This window comes from Heterodontus francisci, chromosome 4 (assembly GCF_036365525.1).
Source record: "Heterodontus francisci isolate sHetFra1 chromosome 4, sHetFra1.hap1, whole genome shotgun sequence".
Lineage (NCBI taxonomy): Eukaryota > Metazoa > Chordata > Chondrichthyes > Heterodontiformes > Heterodontidae > Heterodontus > Heterodontus francisci.
Window position 1 is genome coordinate 133,937,960 of NC_090374.1, and position 21,869 is coordinate 133,959,828.

The 21,869-nt window shown below is 43.9% G+C and overlaps 1 protein-coding gene across 3 annotated transcripts in view; it reads right to left on the reverse strand.

Moving 5' to 3' along the window:
- The window catches only part of LOC137368719 (coiled-coil domain-containing protein 192-like), a 102,375-nt gene extending 85,963 nt beyond the window's left edge, over positions 1 to 16,412 (reverse strand). For all 3 annotated transcript variants that reach the window (XM_068028894.1, XM_068028893.1, XM_068028892.1), the window contains exons 1-2: positions 16,286 to 16,412; positions 16,005 to 16,059 (exon numbers count right to left, since the gene is read on the reverse strand). In XM_068028894.1, coding sequence (XP_067884995.1) covers positions 16,005 to 16,059; positions 16,286 to 16,383 — 153 coding nt within the window. In that variant the 5' untranslated portion in view covers positions 16,384 to 16,412. The remainder of the gene's footprint in view (positions 1 to 16,004; positions 16,060 to 16,285) is intronic.
- Between the last annotated feature and the right edge of the window lie 5,457 nt (positions 16,413 to 21,869).

The window sequence follows — 21,869 nt, forward strand, 5'->3', positions numbered from 1 at the left end:
CCTATGGTCACACAACAGCTGAACGTTGAGGGACCTGAATCTCTTTTAGTTCCAGTGTAGGGCAGAGATAACATGCAGCACCCGCAAAGCGCTATGCGTGCAATCCATAGTGCCCTGTAGTATGGGGAAGCCTGCAATACTGGCAAAGCTGCCTGCTCACTCCACCTGCTTCATTCTGCCAAGAGAGAATGAATGTATTCAGCTCTCTTTACATACAAAACCTCAGTGATGTCCCTTCTGCAACAGTGGATGGCAACTGGAAATTGTTGCAAATATCACCTGCTCCAGCCTGGAATGAGCCCCACGCATAAAAGTTCAAGGCCATGATCACCTTCACAGCCAAAGGCAATGCTATCCTCACCCTGCCCTGACGCTGCAGTTTGGGCAGCAACAGAAGGTAGATTTCAGTGGGCACTTCTTTGTTAAAGCAGAGAGGTCTGACCCACTGAGCTAGAGGTAAGAGCATTCTTCCCTGAAGACCCTCGGCAGAAATGGCCTCCTACTGAGAGCCCTTCTTCCCCCTCCTCCTCCTCCCTCTTCCAGCAGCTTGTCCTCCTCTGTATCACCTCTGCTTATTCTTCCAGTCATGCTCCAGGCTATACAGCACCCAGGTCTGGGAGCAAGTAGTCTGAGCAGCATCCTTGAAGCGAGAACTAAGTCCTGCAGCATGTGCCCCATGACTCTCTGTACACTCAGCAACTTTAAATAGCAGTGTAAATACTTCTACAAACTCAGCAACAGCCAGAATAAATCAATTAGCAGCTAGTATGAAAGTAGCATCCAGCGCAGCCAGCAACAGAAGTGGGCACGCAAGCCTTGGATGTGATCAGAAGGCTGTGTTGCCTTCCCGGTGCTAAGGTTTGGGACATCTGCTCTGGGTTGGAGAGGAACTTACAGTGGGAGAGGGAGGATCCAGTCGTTGTGGTCCATGTAGGTACCAACCACATAGGCAGGAGAAGGAAAGAGGTTCTGCATAGTCAGCATGTGGAGCTAGGCACCAAATTAAGAAGCAGGCCCTCAAAGGTAATAATCTCTGGATGATTACCTGAGCCACATGCAAATTGGCATACGGAAAATAAGATTAGAGAGCTGAATGCGTGGCTCAAAGACTGGTGTGGTAGAAGTAGGTTCCAGTTTGTGGGGCACAGGCACCAGTACTGGGAAAAGTGAGGGCTGTACCATTGGACAGTCTACACCTGAACCGTGCTGGGACCAGTGTTCTAGCGAGCTGCATTACTAGGGAAGTAGAGAGGGTTTTAAACTAAATAATGGAGGCAAGGGATCAAATCTGAGAAGATGTGGTCAATCATGGAGTAGAGACAAGGCCAGGGAGAAAGATATTAGTATGGTAAATGATAAACAGACTGTGACAGGAAGGGATAGAGAGTACAAATCTAAAAATAAATCAGCAAATAAGGCTAGAGGTTACAAAAATAATAAAAGAATAAAACAAAAGGCTCTGTATCTGAATACACATAGCATTCAAAACAAATGAACTGAGAGCGCAAATAGAAATAAATAAGTACGATCTGATAGCCATTATAGAGACATGGCTGCAGGATGACATAGCTTAGGACTTGAATATTGAAGGGTACATGACATTTAGGAAGAACAGGAAGCTAGGAAAAGGTGGAGGGGTGGCTCTGTTAATTAATGATGGTATTAGCACAATAGAGACGGATGATCTAAGTTCAGGAAACCAGAATGTAGAAGCAGTTTGGGTAGAGATGAGAAATGATAAAGATAAGAAGTCACTCGTGGAAGTGGTATGTAGGCTCTCTAACGGTAGGACGGGGTATAAAGGAAGAAATAATGGGAGCTTGTCAGAAAGGTACAGCAATAATCATGGGGGATTTTAATCTACATATAGACTGGAAGAATCAGAGGGGCTAAGGTAGCCTAGATGAGGAGTTCATAGAATGTTTTTGGGACAGTTTCTTAGAGCAGCACATTCTGCAGCTAACCAGAGAGCAGGCTATACTAGACCTGGTATTGTGCAACGAGATTGGATTAATTAATGACCTCATAGTGAAAGCGCCCCTCGACAGCAGCGATCATAATAGGATTGAATTTTACATTCAGTTTGAGTGAGAAAAGAATGGGTCTAAGACTAGTATTTTAAACTTAAATAAGGGCAATTATGAGGGCATGAAAACAGAGCTAGCTAAAGTGATCTGGCAAATTAGGTTAAGGGATATGTCAATAGAGATGCAGTGGCAGACATTTAAGGGGATATTTCATAATACGTAGAAAAATTCCAAGGGTGGGACCCACCATCTGTAATTAATTAAAGAAGTTAAAGATAGTATCAAACTTAAAGAAAAAACATATAATTGCACGAAGATGGGTGGCAGGTCAGAAGATTGGACAGAATATAAAAAACAGCAAAGAATGAATAAAGATTATGAGAGAATAATTAGAGTACGAGAGAAAACTAACTAGAAATATAAAAACTAATAGCAAAGGTTTCTAGAGATATTTTAAAAAGAAAAGTTAACAATGTGAGCGTTGGCCCTATAGAAAGTGAGTCTGGGATTTAATGATGGAAAATAAGGAGATGGCAAATGAATTGAACTGGTATTTTGCATCGGTCTTCACTATAGAGGATACAAGTAACATCCCAGAAATAACTATAAATCAGGAAATGGAAGGGAGGGAGGAACTCAAGAAAATTACAATCACCAGGGAAGTGGTACTGAGCAAATTGTTGGAGCTGTGGGCTGACAAGTCCTTGGGTCCTGATGGACTTCATCCTAGGATATTAAAAGAAGTGGCTAGTGAGATAGTTGGTGCATCTGTTTTAATTTTCCAAAATTCCCTAGATTCCCTAGATTAGATTGGAAAATAGTGAAGTAACTCCTTTATTCAAAAAAGGAGGGAGACAGAAAGCAGGAAACTATAGGCCAGTTAGCTTAACATCTGTCTTAAGGAAAATGTTAGAAAATATTATTGGACGTTATAGCAGGGCACTTAGAAAAGTTGAAAGTAATCAGGCAGAGTCAACATGGCTTTGTGAAAGGAAAATCATGTTTAACTAATTTATTGGAATTCTTTGAAGAAGTAACATGTGCTGTGGATAAAAAGGAACCGGTGGATGTACTGTATTTAGATTTCTTGAAGGTATTTGATAAGGTGCCACATCAAAGGTTATTGCAGAAAATAAAGCTCATGATGTAGAGGGTAACATATTGGTATGGATAGAAAATTGGCTAGCTAACAGGAAATAGAGAGTTGGCATAAATGGGTCATTTAATGGTTGGGAAGATGTAACGAGTGGTGTGCCACAGGGATTAGTGATGGGACCTCAACTTTTTACAATTTATATCAATGACTTGGATGAAGGGACCAAAGGTATGGTTGCTAAATTTACTGATGACACAAAGATAGGTTGGAAAGTAAACTATGAAGAGCACATAAGGAGGCTACAAAGGGATATAGGTAGTTTAAGTGAGTGGGCAAAGTTCTGGCAAATAGAGTATAATGTGGGAAAATGTGAAATTGTCCATTTTGGAAAGAATAAAAATAAAGAAGCATATTATCTAAATAGTGAGAGATTGCAGAGCACTGAGCTGCAGGGCGATCTGGGTCTCCTAGTGCACGAATTGCAAAAGGTTAGTAAGCAGGTTCAGCAAGTAATTAGGAAAGCTAATAGAATGTTATTGTTTATTGCGAGGGGAATTGAATACAGAAGTAGGGAGGGTATGCTTTCGTTATAAAGGGCATTGGTGAGACCACATCTGGAGTACAGTTTACAGTATTGGTCTCCTTATTTAAGGAAGGATGTAAATGCATTGGAATAGGCGGGTTGTCTTATGAGGAAAAGTTGGACAGGCAACGCTTGTATCCACTGGAGTTTAGAAGAGTAAGAGGTGACTTGATTGAAACATATAAGATCCTGCGGGGGCTTAACAGAGTGAATATGGAAAGGATGTTTCCCTTTGCAGGAGAATCTAGTACTAGGGGTCACTGTTTAAAAATAAGGGGTCGCCCATTTAAGATAGAGATGAGGAGAATTTTCTTTCTCTCAGAGGGTCGTGAGTCTTTGGAACTCTTCCTCAAAAGGCGGTGGAAGCAGAGACTTTGAATATTTTTAAGGTAGAGGTACATTGATTCTTGATAATCAAGTGGGTGAAAGCATATCAGGGGTTGGCGGGAATGTGGAATTGAGGTTACAATTAAATCAGCCATGATTCGAGTGGCCGACTCCTGCTCCTAATTCATATGTATGTTCGTATTTTGGACTGAAACAGCACCAATGCGCTAGTAATACAGGCACTATGCAACTGAATCTAGCGGCCCAAAAAATCACAAAGCAGCATACTAAAACACTTCAACTTATTTTCTAGGGTAACAGAAAATGAATAACATTCAATTTTTCAGTTAGAAAAACCTATTGTAACTAGAATATACCTTTTACTTAACCATAACATAAAATAAATATTTACACTCATGAAGCAACTATAGGTCACTTGTGGCTTTGTCATGCATTAATTGTTGGTTAGGCTCATTTGTGAAGCTATATATCATAGATTGTTACTACCTATGATATATACTCTATTCATAGCAGTGATTATGTTTTACAGTGGTAAAATAAGTACAAAGTAGGCGGCACAGTGGCGCACTGGTTAGCACCGCAGCCTCACAGCTCCAGCGACCCGGGTTCAATTCTGGGTACTGCCTGTGTGGAGTTTGCAAGTTCTCCCTGTGTCTGCGTGGGTTTCCTCCGGGTGCTCTGGTTTCCTCCCACATGCCAAAAGACTTGCAGGTTGATAGGTTAATTGGCCATTATAAATTGCCCCTAGTATAGGTAGGTGGTAGGGAAATATAGGGACAGGTGGGGATGTGGTCGGAATATGGAATTAGTGTAGGATTAGTATAAATGGGTGGTTGATGGTCGGCACAGACTCGGTGGGCCGAAGGGCCTGTTTCAGTGATGTATTTCTAAACTAAACTAAGTACTGACTCAGAAGTTATGTCGGTATGGGTAGCGTAGTGACTGTGATACTGGTCTAGTACCCCCAATGTTATGAATTCAAATCTCATGATGATGTGAAGTCAAATTGATTTCAATAAATCTGGTAATGTGTGGGCTGCTGTTTTGTTTGAAATTCCAACTGCTTTACTAATAGAACCTATCACCTCTACCTGGTCTGGCCTGCACCCAATTCATAATGTTCTCTCAAGCCACTCACGGTCATGAGGCCACCATCACCGCAGACGTCTGTAATGACTGAAAAAGGGTCGTAACCACTTGTGATTTTGCCAGTGTTGCCTACAGCCTGGCCATAATTTTTCCAGCTTGCCGCCGATCTTGACAGTGAGCTTTAAAAGCGGCAGTACACATGCACGGGATTTGCTCCATGGAACTTCCGCGATATTTAGCGTGATGGCTCATTTACATGGAGGGGGCGGAAAGCCTGCCCCGATGACGTGGAAGGGAGGGGCGCTCCGTCCCCAGCAATGGGTCCGGTGCCATTGCGCAGGTGCTGCTGCCATTTTTAAAGGGCTTCCAGCCTTTACAGCTAATTTACATGTTTAAGGGAACAGTCACTATAAATTTAATTTAAAATTGTAATAAATGATTAAAGGCCCTCTCCCACCCACCCCACAATTACTAAAGGCTTTATTGATTCTCCCCCCCCAAAAAAAACTTACTTTCCTATCCCGACCTTTCCACCCCGAACTTTATTAACTTTCACCTTCAACCCTTTGCCACCATGCCCTCCACTAATCGCAAGAGTTTTCCCCGCTCCCCCAGCCCTGAAAACTTAACTCCTCCCCCCCTCCTCACCAGTGTTCCGCCTCGAATCTCTGAATGGAGATCCAACGGCGCGGGAGTTACAGCAACTGGCCGGAATATTGGAGAGGGCCAGCCGTCGCGACGAGGTAAGTATTAATTCATTCAGTAACATTTATTTCCATATTGAAATGAAGTTCCCCTCACTGGTAAAATCCAGCTGCCTGAGAGCAAATAAATGAAAATAGTGATGAGGTCATGAGCAAATTGTACAGGTTTCCGTCATTAGTATAATAAAAATATTCAACAATTTCCTATTCATAAATTCATTCACAGAGTTACAGAAATGCAGGGCCAGATTTTATTCCGGTGACGGGGGAAAGGCGTGTGGAGAACCTGCCTCAGCCCTCCTTCGGATCCTCGTTGCTATTTAATGGCGGACAGCCAATTAACTGCCCGCTGTTGGGGACATTTTCCCTTTAAGGAATGAGCTCACGCCTCCAGAGTAGTCAGCCAATCAAAGGGTTAGCAGTCCTGCAGTACCGAGGACATCAGGCGACCCTGGGACAGGTAAGTGGGTTTGGGATCATCGGGGCCATTCAGGCAGGCCCTGGCGACAGTGTCAAGCTAGGGGAAGTTAGTGAGGGTGGGGGGTTGTCTTCCTGGGAGTCAGGGGTGGGGAGAGCGGCCATCACCACGGTGGAGCCCTGGATTGCTGTGAAAGGAGGCTGCTAGGTCTCACGCAGCAGCAAACCCCCTGCCCCCCCCCCACTCAATTAGCCTGGGGCAGCAAGGCCATCCTCGGCTTTCCCCGCCCTGGACAAAATGCCAGGGATCCCAGATAATATCGGGAGCGGCACCCTTTGCCATTTTTTTGTCGCCCCGGCCTCCATACTCATCTCCGAGGGCAGAATAAAATCCTGCCCATAACTTCAATAGCCCAGCATTTTGTGTAATGAGAACTATATTTGTCAACTCCTTTTTATAAGTTTTTACAGTAGCCTATGATGTATTTTGTTTATTGTTTCCTACAAATTACTGCATTTTATTTAGTTGGCAAGTCTGGACATTATTGAATCTAAAAGCATGTTGTTTTGTTAATTCTTAAGAATAATTTATACACTATTGTACCACAAATTTCTTACAGCTGACATTATTACGCATTTATGGTATCATTAGTTGACATATTCCTGAAATTTGTGCATGCTGATTGAATATAAAGTTGAACATTTGTTTCATTCAATTTTGTTCTGGGTGACTGGGAATGATGTGAAAGTCAAAAGAATATTCAATAATTTACGGAGAGAGAGCCAGAAGATTAGAAGAAGAGGTTTTCTGGCTATTCAGTTATTTATTGCAAGTGTGAATTATTTTCACAATATGTTACAATTGTTGGTGTAGAGAATAAAACGATGCTGTCTTGTTTAATTTGCAAATGACTCATGAGAAAACCGTTCGAGTAATGTTGTGAATCTGTGCCATGTATACACATGTATGGACATGTCATTCCCTTGCAATGTTAACAACTTGCATTTATATAGTACTGTTACGACCAGGTGAGATAGGGGTCTGGGGGTTCTCTCTCAGCCTTTGCCTGGTCTAACCGTAAAAAGGTTTAATTTTAAAAATGCCGTGTTTTAGCTCCCCCTCAGTGAATCCTTGTTCGCCGCTTTCCAATTGTAAGGCAAAGAAATAAATTAGACCGGTTTTCTTAGATTTAAACAAGAAAGGTGGAAGTTTATTAATCTTAAACTCTAATTCGGTTAACGACTACGAGTACGCGACGTGACCACGATAGCATGCATACGCGATAAACACACACACAGATAGAGACAGAAAAAGTAGAAAGAATAAAGGGGAAAGGTATGAGGCAATATCAGGATTGCAGTTACAGTCCTTTGAGTTTGATGTTGAGTCTTTGGTTGCCGGTAGATCTTGCTGTTCGTTGGGGCCCAGTGCACGCTTCAACTTGTTTCGATGTAGGAGTCTTTTCTCTCTTGAGGTTTATGTGTCTTTAGTGGGTCCGGAGGCTTGTGAGAAAGCGGAGTAGTAGGCACAGGCAGGTAGTGCAGGAGTCCCCTGTGGCCATCCCCCTCTCAAACAGATATACCGCTTTGGATACTGTTGGGGGGGATGACCTCCCAGGGGAAAGCAGCAACAGCCAAGTTCGTGGCACCATGGAGGGCTCTGCTGCACAGCAGGGGAGGAAAAGGGTTGGAAGAGCGATAGTGATAGGGGATTCTATCGTAAGGGGTGCAGATAGGCGTTTCTGTGGCCGCAAACGAGACTCCAGGATGGTATGTTTCCTCCCTGGTGCTAGGGTCAAGGATGTCTCAGAGCGGCTGCAGGACATTCTGAAAGGGGAGGGTGAGCAGCTAGAGGTTGTGGTCCGTATTGGTACTAACGACATAGGCAGGAAAAAAGATGAGGTCCTGCAAAGTGAATATAGGGAGTTAGGCAGAAGGTTAAAAAGCAGGACCTCTAGGGTTGTAATCTCAGGATTACTCCCTGTGCCACGTGCTAGTGAGGGTAGGAATAGGAGGATTAGGCAAATGAATGCGTGGCTGAAGAGCTGGTGTAGGCAGGAGGGCTTCAGCTACTTGGATCATTGGGATCTCTTCTGGTGCAGAGATGACCTGTACAAGAAGGACGGGTTGCAACTAAACTGGAGGGGGACCAATATCCTTGCGGGGAGGTTTGCCAGCACTACTCGGGAGTGTTTAAACTAGTCTTGCAGGGGGGTGGGACCCAAAGTAGTAGTCTCTCAAATGAGATAGTTGAGGCAAATGTAGAGGTTAAAGCAAGCAAGTCCAGTAGGCAGGCCGGGCAGGGGCAGGACAGGGAGCGTTGAAGGTCTGGTAGGCTAAACTGCATTTACTTTAATGCAAGAAGCCTTACAGGTAAGGCAGATGAACTCAGAGTATGGATTGGAACATGGGATTGTGATATTATTGCTCGTACGGAAACCTGGTTGAGGGATGGACAGGACTGGCAGCTCAATGTTCCGGGGTACCGATCTTTCTGGCATGACAGAGGTGCAGGTAAAAGAGGAGGGAGCGTTGCACTATTGATTAGGGAGGACATCACGGCAGTATTTAGAGAGGATATCCCGGGGGGAATGTCCAGCGAGGCCATATGGGTAGAACGTAGAAACAAGAAAGGGGTGATCACTTTGATGGGATTATACTATAGGCCCCCCAACAGTCAGAGGGAATTGTCGGAGCATATATGTAGGGAAATCACAGATAGGTGTAGGAATTATAGGGTTGTAATAGTAGGTGATTTTAACTTCCCTAATATTGACTGGGACTGCCTTAGTGCTAAGGGATCAGATCAGAAGGGAGCAGATGACACCAAAATTGGTGGTATAGTGGACAGTGAAGAAGGTTGTCTCAGGTTACAACAGGATATAGGTCAACTGGGAAAGTGGGCAAGGGATTGGCAAATGGAATTTAATGCAGACAAGTGTGAAGTGATGCATTTTGGGAAGTTAAACCAGGGCAGGACATATACAGTGAATGGCAGGGCCCTGGGGAGTGTTGTTGAGAAGAGAGACCTTGGGGTGCAAATACATAGTTCCCTGAAAGTGGCAACACAGGTAGACAGGGTGGTGAAGAAGGTGCATGGCATGCTTGCCTTCATTGGCTGAGGCATTGAGTACAAGAGTTGGGACGTCATGTTACAGTTGTACATGACGTTGGTTAGGCCGCATTTGGAGTACTGTGTGCAGTTCTGGTCGCCGCACTACAGGAAAGATGTGATTAATCTAGAGAGGGTGCAGAAAAGATTCACAAGGATGTTGCCTGGTTTGGAGGGCTTGAGTTATAAAGAGAGATTAGATAGGCTGTGTCTGTTTTCCCTGGAGCAAAGGAGGCTGAGAGGGGACATGATAGAGGTATATAAAATTATGAGAGGCATAGATAGGGTAGATAGCCAGAGTCTGTTTCCCATGGTAGGGGTGAGTAAAACTAGAGGGCATGGATTTAAGGTGAGAGCGAGGAGGTTTAAAGTGGATCAAAGGGGTAAATTTTTCACACAATGAATAGTGGGTATCTGGAATGAGCTACCTGAGGAGGTGGTGGAGGCAGGAACAGTGGCGACATTTAAGAGGCATCTGGACAGATACTTGAATGAGCAAGGCATAGAGGGATATGGAATTAATGCAGGCAGATGGGATTAGTATAGATAGGCATTATGGTCGGCATGGATGCGGTGGACCAAAGGGCCTGTTTCAATGCTGTACGACTCTATGACTCTGAAGCGAGAGAGAGCCAGCCAGGAGTGAGGCTTTCTTGTTCCAGGTTCAGTTACAATCTGCAGTCTGAATTTAAACTGTCCTGTGTCTAATTCAACTGGACCAGCCGGTTAGTCATGTGACTACTCTTAACCACTCTTGCGTTTGTGGATTCCAAAGCTCTCAGGGGGTGTAGTGCTGTCTCCCACCCCAAGATGTGCATCACCATTGCCCAGACCAATCTCTGTTATTTGCATCAGTGAGCAATTCTTTTGTCTCTCCAAGCACTGTCTCTTAGTCTGCAAATGTCCTCCAGCCAAGTGTCTGGTGATCTCTTGTAAAACAAGTCATTTCTTCACTCCAGCAACAGTTTAAATTAATGTTCATAAGACAAAATTAATATGCCTCATTCTTGGCATGTTGGGGTCTTCATGACAAGCACCCTTAGCATAGAAAAATTATCCCAAGCTGCTTCATAGAGGTGTAGGATACTGAACTAAAGGAACAGGTATAAGGAGAAATGATCGAAACCTTGAGAAAATTGATAGGTTAAAAAGAAATTCTTAGAGAAGAAGGAGCTGGAGAAATGGGGGGATTTAGAAAATCGAGGGTGTAGAATCTAGGAGGCTGTAGACACAGCATCAATGGTAGGGGGGGAAAGGGGAATGGTAGGGTAGGCAAACACAAAAGAGAATGAATCAGAGGACACAGATTTTGGAGGATTGTAGTGCTAGAAGAGTTTACAGACATGGGGATGAACAAGGCAAAGGAGGGATATACACAAAGGCTTTTAAGCCCTAAGCAGTTTTACCTAATCATCAATTCATAATTTACCTGATTTTAAATGGTTTAAATAAATAGGCAAAACTGTGGCAAATGGATTTCAATATAGGCAAATGTGAGGCCATCTATTTTGGACTATACTTTGGACCCATCTATTGGGTACTTTCTAAATGATCAAAAGCAAGAAACTATTGAGGTCTAAAGAAGCTTGGCGTCCAGGTACATAGATCATTGAAATATCATGAACAATCAAAAAAACTAATGGAATGCTGGCCTTTATATGTAGAACACTAGAATACAGGGGTTAAAATCATGCTTCAGTTATACAAAGCCATGGTTAGACCTCACCTAGAGTTGTGTGAGCAGTTCTAGGCACTACCCCTGAGGATGGATATATCGGCCTTGGAAGATGTGCATTATTGGTTTACCAGAATGATACCTGGACTCCAAGGGTGAAATTATGAGGAAATATTACACAAACTAAGGTTGTATTCCCTGGAATTTAAAAAGTTAAAGGGTGATTTGATCAAAGTTTTAATGATATTAAGGGGAACTGGTAAAAGAAAAACTATTTCCGCTGGTTGGGGAGCTTTGGACTAGGGGACATAGTCCAAAAATTAGAGCCAAACCTTTCAGGAGTGAAATTACTTCTACACTCAAAGGGTAGTAGAAGTATGGAACTCTCTTTTGCAAAATGGCATTTGATGCTAGATCAATTGTTAATTTTAAATCCAAGATTTATGGATGTTTGTTACCCAAAGGTATTAAGGAATATGGGAAAAAGGTGGGTATATGGATTTAGGTTGCAGATCAGCCATGATCTCACTGTATGGTGTAACGGGCTCGAGGCCTACTACTGTTCCAATGTTCCTATGTCTTCTATCTTACTTTTTACAACCTTGGTAGCATTGCACACTATGGATATTATTGATTCATTTACATTTCTTAATAAATAAATATATTGCGTGGTGTATATCACACAGTGTTATTGTTCACATTAGTAGTAAAAAAACTGATCTCTCATTGTCCACAATAACTATGTGATGTGACAATCACTATCTTCTTTACTGCACCCACCACTGGTTTTGTCCCCAGTCAATAAGCAGACTATGGTGCAATTGTGTGTTCTACTTAACCATACCACATTTCATTGTGGAGTCTATGGAAATAAGTGACCACTCACAATGGATGGTATTTGTAACAACCTCCCTCCCCATCCCTGCAATGGAAATCAGACTACTGTATCTCTAGACAACTCAAGAAGAAAAGTCAAGATATTAGGCCTCTGTTATGCATCTTCTGGCTTCTCATCAATCCACACTTCTCTTCATTACCAGTGCCCTTTTCTTTATTCTCCACATAAATGTCTGTATCTGTGCTGATGCTCAATGCAAGTTGGTACTCTGGTGAGTGACTCAAGGAGATAGTTTCTATCCCACAGACTTGAAACGTTAACTCTGCTTCTTTCTCCACAAATGCTGCAAGATCTGCTGAGTATTTCTGGCACTTTCTGTTCTTATTTCAGATTTCCAGCATCCACAATATTTTGCTTTTATTATCGATAGTTTCCTATCGTTTGGATTTCATAGCAAACAAAATATATTTGCAACCAATGCAAAGGCATTTGTTTAAACTGTAAGAAAGAGTTTAAAAGATGATAGAAGCGTGCTTTTATATTTTTAACGTTGGTAGTCTAATTAACGAATTTTAACAATTTGATTGGCATCCAAACTTATCCAAGTATAAAGTGGTGTGAAGCCAGCTATTTAACTTCCATGACTAAAGCAGGTACTGGTCTCAGATTAATATCGACAGCAATAAAGACCATGAGATGTCTTGAACTTCTGGATTATAATGGCCTGAATTTGAGGACAGTGGCAAATGAATGATGCTAGTCAATCATTACAATTGCCCACAGACTTTCATTGGGCTTTTTCACTGCAACTTGCGATAATTAGAGAGTCAAAACAGTGTGGCACCTACTACACGGGATCTAAGGCCTGACTGAACAGGACAAGCAATGGACTGCCTCCTTAAGCAACCAGAATGAAGAAGCCTTACTGAGGTACACAGGGAGCTACATTGCACAGCAACTTCATGCTGCCTGCCGTTTTAAATTATTTCAGCATCCAGCCAGTGCTAATTGCCTGTCGATTGGCTGGATGTTTCAGCAGGGGGGCAATATCGTGAATGGCTAGCACCACTTAAAGCTAGCCAGCACTGTTTCAAGCCAGCCTACACCTCTTAAAGGTATGGTACCTTGTGGCTGGAGCAGGTCCTGGCAGTCGTACAGAAAATGAAATTGACCTGTGAAACATTTTATAATGGCACATGGGAGAGCGCAGGCTCCGAGGTTTTCAGACATTACAATGGTCATGGAAGTGCAGAGGAGGAGAGATGTTCTCTATCTGCATGGGCCAGGTGGTCCTCCAGACACATGCTCAGGAGGCAATGGGAGCACACAGTCATAGAGGTTAGTTGCAGGAGTCAAGCCCTGAAGACCTGAAGGCAGTGCCGCAAGAAGTTAAATGATCTCACATCAGTGGTCAAGGTCAGTGAATGTATCTTCAAATGCCATATCCTACCGATTGCACCACTAGCCTCAGACACTGCTCAAATCACCACACAAATCTACCAACATTCTCCATCAATCAGGACTCATACCTGACACTCACATGCACCCATATACACTTAACACAGCTACATCATCCAAACAGATTGCTTGACACCCACTGATGCAGTTCCCTCTCTCTTGGCACACAACTGGAACCAGGAAGTGCTAACCAGAGAGGGACAGGTCACCTGCACATACTGACTCTCATGAAGGAGACATTGCTAGTCCTTATTGGGATGGCCATGGTTGAGGCCGTGGTCAGCAGCAGGGCTGAAATCAACAAAGATGACGGTATCCTAATAACTAATCCTCTTTCTCACACCCCTCCTCCCCCTCATCCTACTCTCTTTTGGATTAACTAGCTGCAGAAAGTGTAAGCATGCACATTGTACTTTCCCCCCACCACCACCCACGCCCCCCCCCACCAGAACATGATCTCCTTTCAGATACCCAAGAAGTACAACCTGGTCAGGGAGTGAAGGAACAAAAGAAGACAGTCATGAAGATGTTGTACCGTCACTCAATTCCAAACTCGCAGCCACCAGCTCAGATACTGACACTGCGTGTAATTTAGAGTATAGCATAGAGGCGGGATCTGAACGCGGTGAGACACCGGTCACGTGTGGCCTGCAGCCAAGGCAGATGACAACTGTAGGGAAAGTGCTAGCTCGCTGGACGGTGAGGCTGCAAATAAGTTTTGCTGCAGGGGACTCAGATGAACACTTTAAGGGGGCCGGCTATGAAAAATCACTGATGGGTATGCAAACCAAAATATTTGGTTCTTTGGGAAACCTACCAGAAAGTCTGTGGTCAACGTCAAGGAACATGATGGAGTCCAGTGCCAACTTGTTTGGCAGCAATTAAAACTTATCATGCTGTTAAAAATTAATTTACACTTGAATGGACAAACCTAACTTTCGCCAGTTCTGATAAAGGGCCACAGACCTGAAACATTAACTCTGTTTCTCTCTACACAGATGCTGCCAGACGTGCTGAGTATTTCCAGCACCTTCTGTTCTAACTTTTCCTGGTATGTTTAATGTGTATCAAGTAGATTAGTACCGCAAATTCGCACCCTTTCTGTAATTGAATATCGAGTCTCTTGGCGAGATACCAGTAGATCAAAGCTTCTGGAAGACCAGGGCAAACGTCCTGATTTTCACGTTTAACTGCACATGTGCAGAAGTTGGAAGTTGTGGTCCGATTTACTCCTTAATAACAGTGAGCGCGATTAGCCTCACTACTATTCTTAACATTAAATCTGGGCCAATACTTCTTGAAAAACCTTTACTTTGAATGTGTTATTGATAGGGAAGCAGAAGGCATATTTGAATTAAAGAAATTATTCTGCAGTATATTTATTGAGGTGTTCAAAATTCTGAAGGGTTTTGATAGAGTAGATGGGGAAAAACATTTCCACTGACAGGAAGGTTAATAACTAGAGAACACAGGCTTAAGATAATTGACAAAAGAACCAGGAGGAAGATGAGGATTTTTTAATGCAGTGAGTTGTTATATCTAGAATGCAGATTCAATAGTAACTTATAAAAGGGTGTTGGATATATACATGAAAAGGAAATATTTGCAGGCCTATGGGTAAAGAGCAGGGCAGTAAAACTAATTGGATAGGTTTCAAAGAGCTGGCCCAGGCCCGAAGGGCTAAATGGCTTCCTCCTCTGTTGTAAGATTCTATAATTCTAAGAAGGAAATGGTAACTTGTAAAATGAGCTACAAAACTGGGTGTAATAGTTTACTTCAAAATCTGTCTTAAGTGACCTGTGCGCGCCAATAGTTAGTCTGGCAGATTTCTCCAAACATGCTTGTAGAATCTACCCTTGGCTCTGTTCTATTTCTCATTTACATGCTGCCCCTTGGTGGCATCATCAGAAAGCACATGCACTGATGCTACTCAGTTCTATCTCACCACCAACTCTCTTGACCCTTCCACTGTCTAATTTGTCACACTACTTGTCTGACATCCAGTACTGGATGAGCAGAAATGTTCTCCAACTTAAATATTGGGAAGTCTGAAGCCATTGTCTTTGCTTCCCACCACAAATTTGGTTCCCTGACCACCATTTCCATCCCTCTCCCTGGCAACTGTCCAAAACTAAACCAAACCTTTCGCAACATTGGCACTGTGTTTGATCCCGAGATGAGCTTCAGATCACATATCTGCTCCATTGCCTGCTTCTACTTCAATTACACCTGACTTTGACCGTGCCTCAGTTTATCTGCTGCTGAAATCCTCATCCATGTTTTTGCCACCTCTAGACTTAATTATTCCAATGCTCTCCCGACTGGCCTCCCATTTTCCACCCTGCATTATCTGATGGCCATCCAAAACTCTGCTGCCTGTATCTTAACTCTCACCAAGTCTCATTCACCCCATCACCTCTGTGCTTACTGAACTACACAGGCACCCAGCCTGACAATGCCTCAATTTTAAAATCCTCATAGTTGTTTTCAAATCCCTCCATGGCCTTGCCCGTCCCTGTCTCTGTAATCTCCTACAAGCCTTTGAGATCTCTGCACTCCTCCAATCACTGATCTTAACGGCTCCATCAATAAAATTATGTTCTGGAACAAACTAACGTGGAACAACTAGCAAAAATGTTGATTAATTTTCTTCTCACCAAATCGTCAACGTAATTTGAAGTTTCCTTTATACAGCTGTTAGCCTGTGCTATTCTGTAAATAAGCAAGTAAAATAAATTACAAACGATTATTATTTAGTTTGCAGAACAATTTTACAAAGTACATAAAGCGCTAATTCAGACCGCAAAAAGTGAACGAGATTGGTGGTGCATGTCAACTTTTATTTCTAATCTCAATCCATCAAACTAGTGTTCAGAAATGTTAACCTGAGATCTTAATTAGAAGAAAATGGTAAAGAAGGGGAATGTGACCGCGGTACCTGTGTGCTTTTCGCAGGGTGGCAACGTTCGACACGAATTTCTTATCATCAGGTTTAACCGATATCATTTTAACATTCGCACTTGCTGCATGCCCCATCTCTCAGCAGCAGGGCGTTATTGCTGAGCTGCTCACACTGGGAACCACAGATAGTAGTACAACGCTCCAGCACCTCGCCCCTTTGTTTATTGATACAGCGGGGTTTCCTAGCAACGTAATTATGAAGCTCCGGCACAATGGCAACGTGAATGTGCAGTGACGTCATCACACACCAAGCACACGCGAAGCTTGGTACAAGGGAAGACCGCCCTCTATTGAACAACTTGATAACTGCGGAAGGAGCTCTTTTGTTCCCAGACTGTAGCTGGAGACAGCAATAGGGCTTGGAGAGCGCTGGAGAATGTTTTCTCGCAAAATTATGAACTGAAATAGAAGTCGACATCGCATACCTAGGATCAAAAAAAGATGCAGCACAGCAGGAAGCCCACTCGGCCCATCGTGTTTCTACAGGCTATTTGGAGAGCTATGCAATTAGTCCCACTCCCCTGCTCTTTCCCCATATCCCTGTAATTTTTTTTCTGCTCAAGTATTTAACCAATTCTCCTTTTGAATGTTACAATTGAATCTGCTTGAATCATCGTTTCAGGCAGTATATTCCAGATCCGACAACACGCTGTGGAGATGTTTCCTCGTGTTGCCTAAAATCATAGAATCATAGAAAGTTTAAGGCACAGAAAGAGGCCACTTGACCCTTCGTGTCTGTGCCGGCCAAAAAACAATCCACCTATTCTAATCCCACCTACCAGCATTAGCCCGTAGCCCTGCAGATTACGGCACTTGAGCTGCATATCCAAACTCCTTATGAATGAGTTGAAGGTTTCTGCCTCAACTACCCTTTCAGGCAGTGAGTTCCACACCTCCATCACCCTCTGGGTGAAAATGTATTTCCTCATATCCCCTCTAATTTTTCTATCAATCACTTTAAATCTATGCCCACTCATCACTGCTAAGGTGAATCGACCTTTCACCTCCACTCAATCCAGAATCCTCAAAATTTTGTACATTTCAATCTGATCTCCCCTCAGTCTTCTCTGTTCCAAGGAGAACCAACCCCAGCCTATCCAATCTTTCCTCATAGCTGCATTTTCCAGTCCTGGCAACATCCTCATAAATAATCTCAGTACCCTTTCTGTAATGGGTGACCAGAACTGCAAACAGTACTCAAGTTGTGTTAACCGGTGAGTTATACAGTTCCAGCATAACCTCCCTGCTCTTATATTCTATACCTCGGCTAATAAAGGAAAGGATTCCATATGCCTTCTTAACCACCTTATTGACCTGTCCTGCTACCTTCAGGGATCTGTGGACATTCACTCCATGGTGCCTCACTTCCTCTACACTTCTCAGTATTTTCCCATTAATCGTGTATTCCTTTGCCTCGTTTGAGCTCCCCAAATGCATCACCTCACACTTCTCCAGGTTGAATTCCATTTGCCACTTTTCTTCCTAATTGACCAGACCACCAATATCTTCCTGCAGCCTACAGCGATCCTCCTTGCTATCTACCACACGGCCAATCTTTGTGTCGTCTCAAAACTTCTTGATCATGCCCCCTACATTTACGTTCAAATCATTAATATATACCACAAAAAGCAGGGGACCCAGTACTGAGCCCTGCAGAACGCCACTGGAAACAGCCCTCCAGTTGCTAAAACACCCATCAACAATTACCCTTTGTTTCCTGCTAGTGAGCCAATTTTGGATCCACCTTGCTGCATTTCTCTAGATCCCATGGGGTTTTATTTTTTTAACCAGTCTGTCAAAAGCCTTGCTAAAATCCATGTAGACCACATCAACTTAACTACCCTCATCTATCTTCCTTGTTACTTCTTCAAAAAATTCGATCAAATTGGTCAAACAAGATTTTTCCGAAACAAATCCATGCTGACTATCCTTGATTAACTTGTGCCTTTCGAAGTGACAGTTTATCCTGTCTCTCAGAATAGATTCCAATAATTTTCCCACTACTGAGGTTGTGATGGCTGACCTCTAATTATTCGGGCTATCCTTTGCTCCTTTTTTAAACAGAGGTACAACAGAGGCAGCAAGGTTAGACTTAAACCAGAGAAGCTGCATTACTCCAAGCAGAAGGGCCGCCCGCGCATCAACACTAGCAGAATTTCTTATCCACAGCTGTTACATAAGTTTCTAAATTCACTTGATAAAGCCCTTCAAAACACTCCTGCAGGGGATGCAGAGACCAAGTGGGCCCACATCAGAGATGCCATCTATGACTCAGCAATGACCACCTATGGCAAATGTGTGAAGCAGAATGCAGACTGGTTTCAATCTCACTTTGAAGAGCTGGAACCTGTCATAGCCACTAAGCACATTGTACTGTTGAACTACAAGAAAGCCCCCAGCGAGTTAACATCCGCAGCACTTAAAGCAGCCAGACGCGCTGCACAATGAACAGCCAGGCGCTGCGCAAATGATTACTGGCAACACCTATGCAGTCATATTCAGCTGGCCTCCAACACCGGAAACATCAGAGGAATGTATGATGGCATTAAGAGAGCTTTTGGGCCAACCATCAAGAAGATCGCGCCCCCCTCAAATCTAAGTCAGGGGACACAATCACTGATCAACGCAAGCAAATGGACCGCTGGGTGGAGCACTACCCAGAACTGTACTCCAGGGAAAATGTTGTCACTGAGACCGCCCTCAATGCAGCCCAGTCTCTGCCAATCATGGATGAGCTGGACGTACAGCCAACAAAATCGGAACTCAGTGATGCCAGCGGAAAAGCCCTTGGGAAGGACGGCGTTACCCCCGAAATAGTCAAGAGTGCCAAGCCTGCTATACTTCCAGCATTCTATGAAATGCTTTGTGGTAGGATGAGGGAGCAGTACCACAGGACATGCGTGATGCCAATATTATCACCCTCTATAAGAACAAGGGTGACCGCGGTGACTGCAACAACTACCGTGGAATCTCCCTGCTCAGCATAGTGGGGAAAGTCTTCGCTCGAGTCGCTTTAAACAGGCTCCAGAAGCTGGCTGAGCGTGTTTACCCTGAGGCACATTGTGGCTTTCGAGCAGAGAGATCCACCATTGACATGCTGTTCTCCCTTCGCCAGCTACAGGAGAAATGCCGTGAACAACAGGTGCCCCTCTACGTTGCTTTCATTGATCTCACCAAAGCCTTTGACCTCGTCAGCATACATGGTCTCTTCAGACTACTAGAAAAGATCGGATGTCCACCAAAGCTCCTAAGTATCATCACCTCATTCCATGACAATATGAAAGGCACAATTCAGCATAGCGGTGCCTCATCAGACCCCTTTCCTACCCTGAGTGGCGTGATACAGGGCTGTGTTCTCGCGCCTACACTGTTTGGGATCTTCTTCTCCCTGCTGCTCTCACATGCGTTCAAGTCTTCAGAAGAAGGAATTTTTCTCCACACAAGATCAGGTGGCAGGTTGTTCAACCTTGCCCGTCTAAGAGCGAAGACCAAAGTACGGAAAGTCCTCATCAGGGAACTTCTCTTTGCTGATGATGCTGCATTAACATCTCACACTGAAGAGTGTCTGCAGAGACTCATCGACAGGATTGCGGCTGCCTGCAACGAATTTGGCCTAACCATCAGCCTCAAGAAAACGAACATCATGGGACAGGATGTCAGAAATGCTCCATCCATCAATATCGGCGACCACGCTCTGGAAGTGGTTCAAGAGTTTACCTACCTAGGCTCAACTATCACCAGTAACCTGTGTCTCGATGCAGAAATCAACAAGCACATGGGAAAGGCTTCCACTGCTATGTCCAGACTGGCCAAGAGAGTGTGGGAAAATGGCGCACTGACACGGAACACAAAAGTCCGAGTGTATCAAGCCTGTGTCCTCAGTACCTTGCTTTATGGCAGCGAGGCCTGGACAACATATGTCAGCCAAGAACGACGTCTCAATTCATTCCATCTTCTCTGCCTCCGGAGAATCCTTGGCATCAGGTGGCAGGACCGTATCTCCAACACAGAAGTCCTTGAGGCGGCGAACATCCCCAGCATATACACCCTACTGAGCCAGTGGCGCTTGAGATGGCTTGGCCATGTGAGCCGCATGGAAGATGGCAGGATCCCCAAGGACACATTGTACAGCGAGCTCGTCACTGGTATCAGACCCACCGGCCGTCCATGTCTCTGCTTTAAAGACATCTGCAAACGCGACATGAAGTTCTGTGACATTGATCACAAGTTGTGGGAATCAGTTGCCAGTGATCGCCAGAGCTGGCGGGCAGCCATAAAGAGTGGGCTAACATGTGGCGAGTCGAAGAGACTTAGCAGTTGGCAGGAAAAAAGACAGAAGCGCAAGGGGAGAGCCAACTGTGTAACAGCCCCGACAACCAATTTTATCTGCAGCACTGTGGAAGAGTCTGTCACTCTAGAATTGGCTTTTATAGCCACTCCAGGTGCTGCTTCACAAACCACTGACCTCCTCGAGGCGTTTACCCATTGTCTCTCGAGACAAGGAGGCCAAAGAAGAAGAAGAAGACAACATTAGCAGTTCTCCAATCCTCCGACACCACACCCGTATCCAGTGAGGACTGGAAAATGATGGTCAGACGTTCTGCTATTTCCTCTCTTGCTTCTTTTAACAGCCTAGGGTATATTCCATCTGGCCCTGGTGATTTATCAACTTTCAAGGATGCTGATCCTATCAATACTTCCTCTCTCCCTATGTTTATCACACCTAATTCTTCACATTCCTCCTCCTTAACTACAATATCTGCATTGTCCCCCTCTTTTGTGAAGACAGATGCAAAGTATTCATTAAGAACCATACCAACATCTTCCGCCCATACACTTAACTTACCTTTTTGGTGTTTTATGGGCCCTACTCTCTCCTTAGTTATCCTCTTACTCTTAATGGATTGATAAAACATCTTTGGGTTCACCTTGATTTTGCTTGCCAATATTCTTTCATGCCCTCTCTTTGCTTTCCTAATTTCCTTTTTGATTTCACCCCTCCATTTTCTAGAATCCTCTCGGCTTTCTTTAGTATTGAGTTCTCGGTGTCAGACATAAGCTTTCCTTTTCTGCCTCATCTTACCCTGTAGACTCCTTGACATCCATGGGACTCTAGATTTGGCCGTCTCACCCTTTTTCTTTGTGGGAACATGTTTACTCTGAACCCCTTGAATCTCCCCTTTGAATGCCGCCCACTGCTCTGACATTGATTTACCTTCAAGTAGCTGTTTCCAGTCTACTTTCGCTAAATCACGCCTCAGTTTAGTAAAATTGACCTTGCCCCAATTAAGAACTCACACTCCTGTTCTATCTCTGTGATTTTCCATAATGATGTTCTGCCTCTGGGTCTTTTGCCAATCCCCTTAAATCTATGCCCTCTGGGTATCATAGAATCATACCGGCACAGAAGGAGACCATTCAGCCTATCGAGTCCATGCCATCTCTATGTAGAGCAATCCAATCTGATCCATTCCCCCGCTTTATCCCATAGTCCTGCAAGTTTATTTTCCTCAAGTGCCCATCCAATGCCCTTTTGAAACCTAAGCAATTTGCTTTAACTA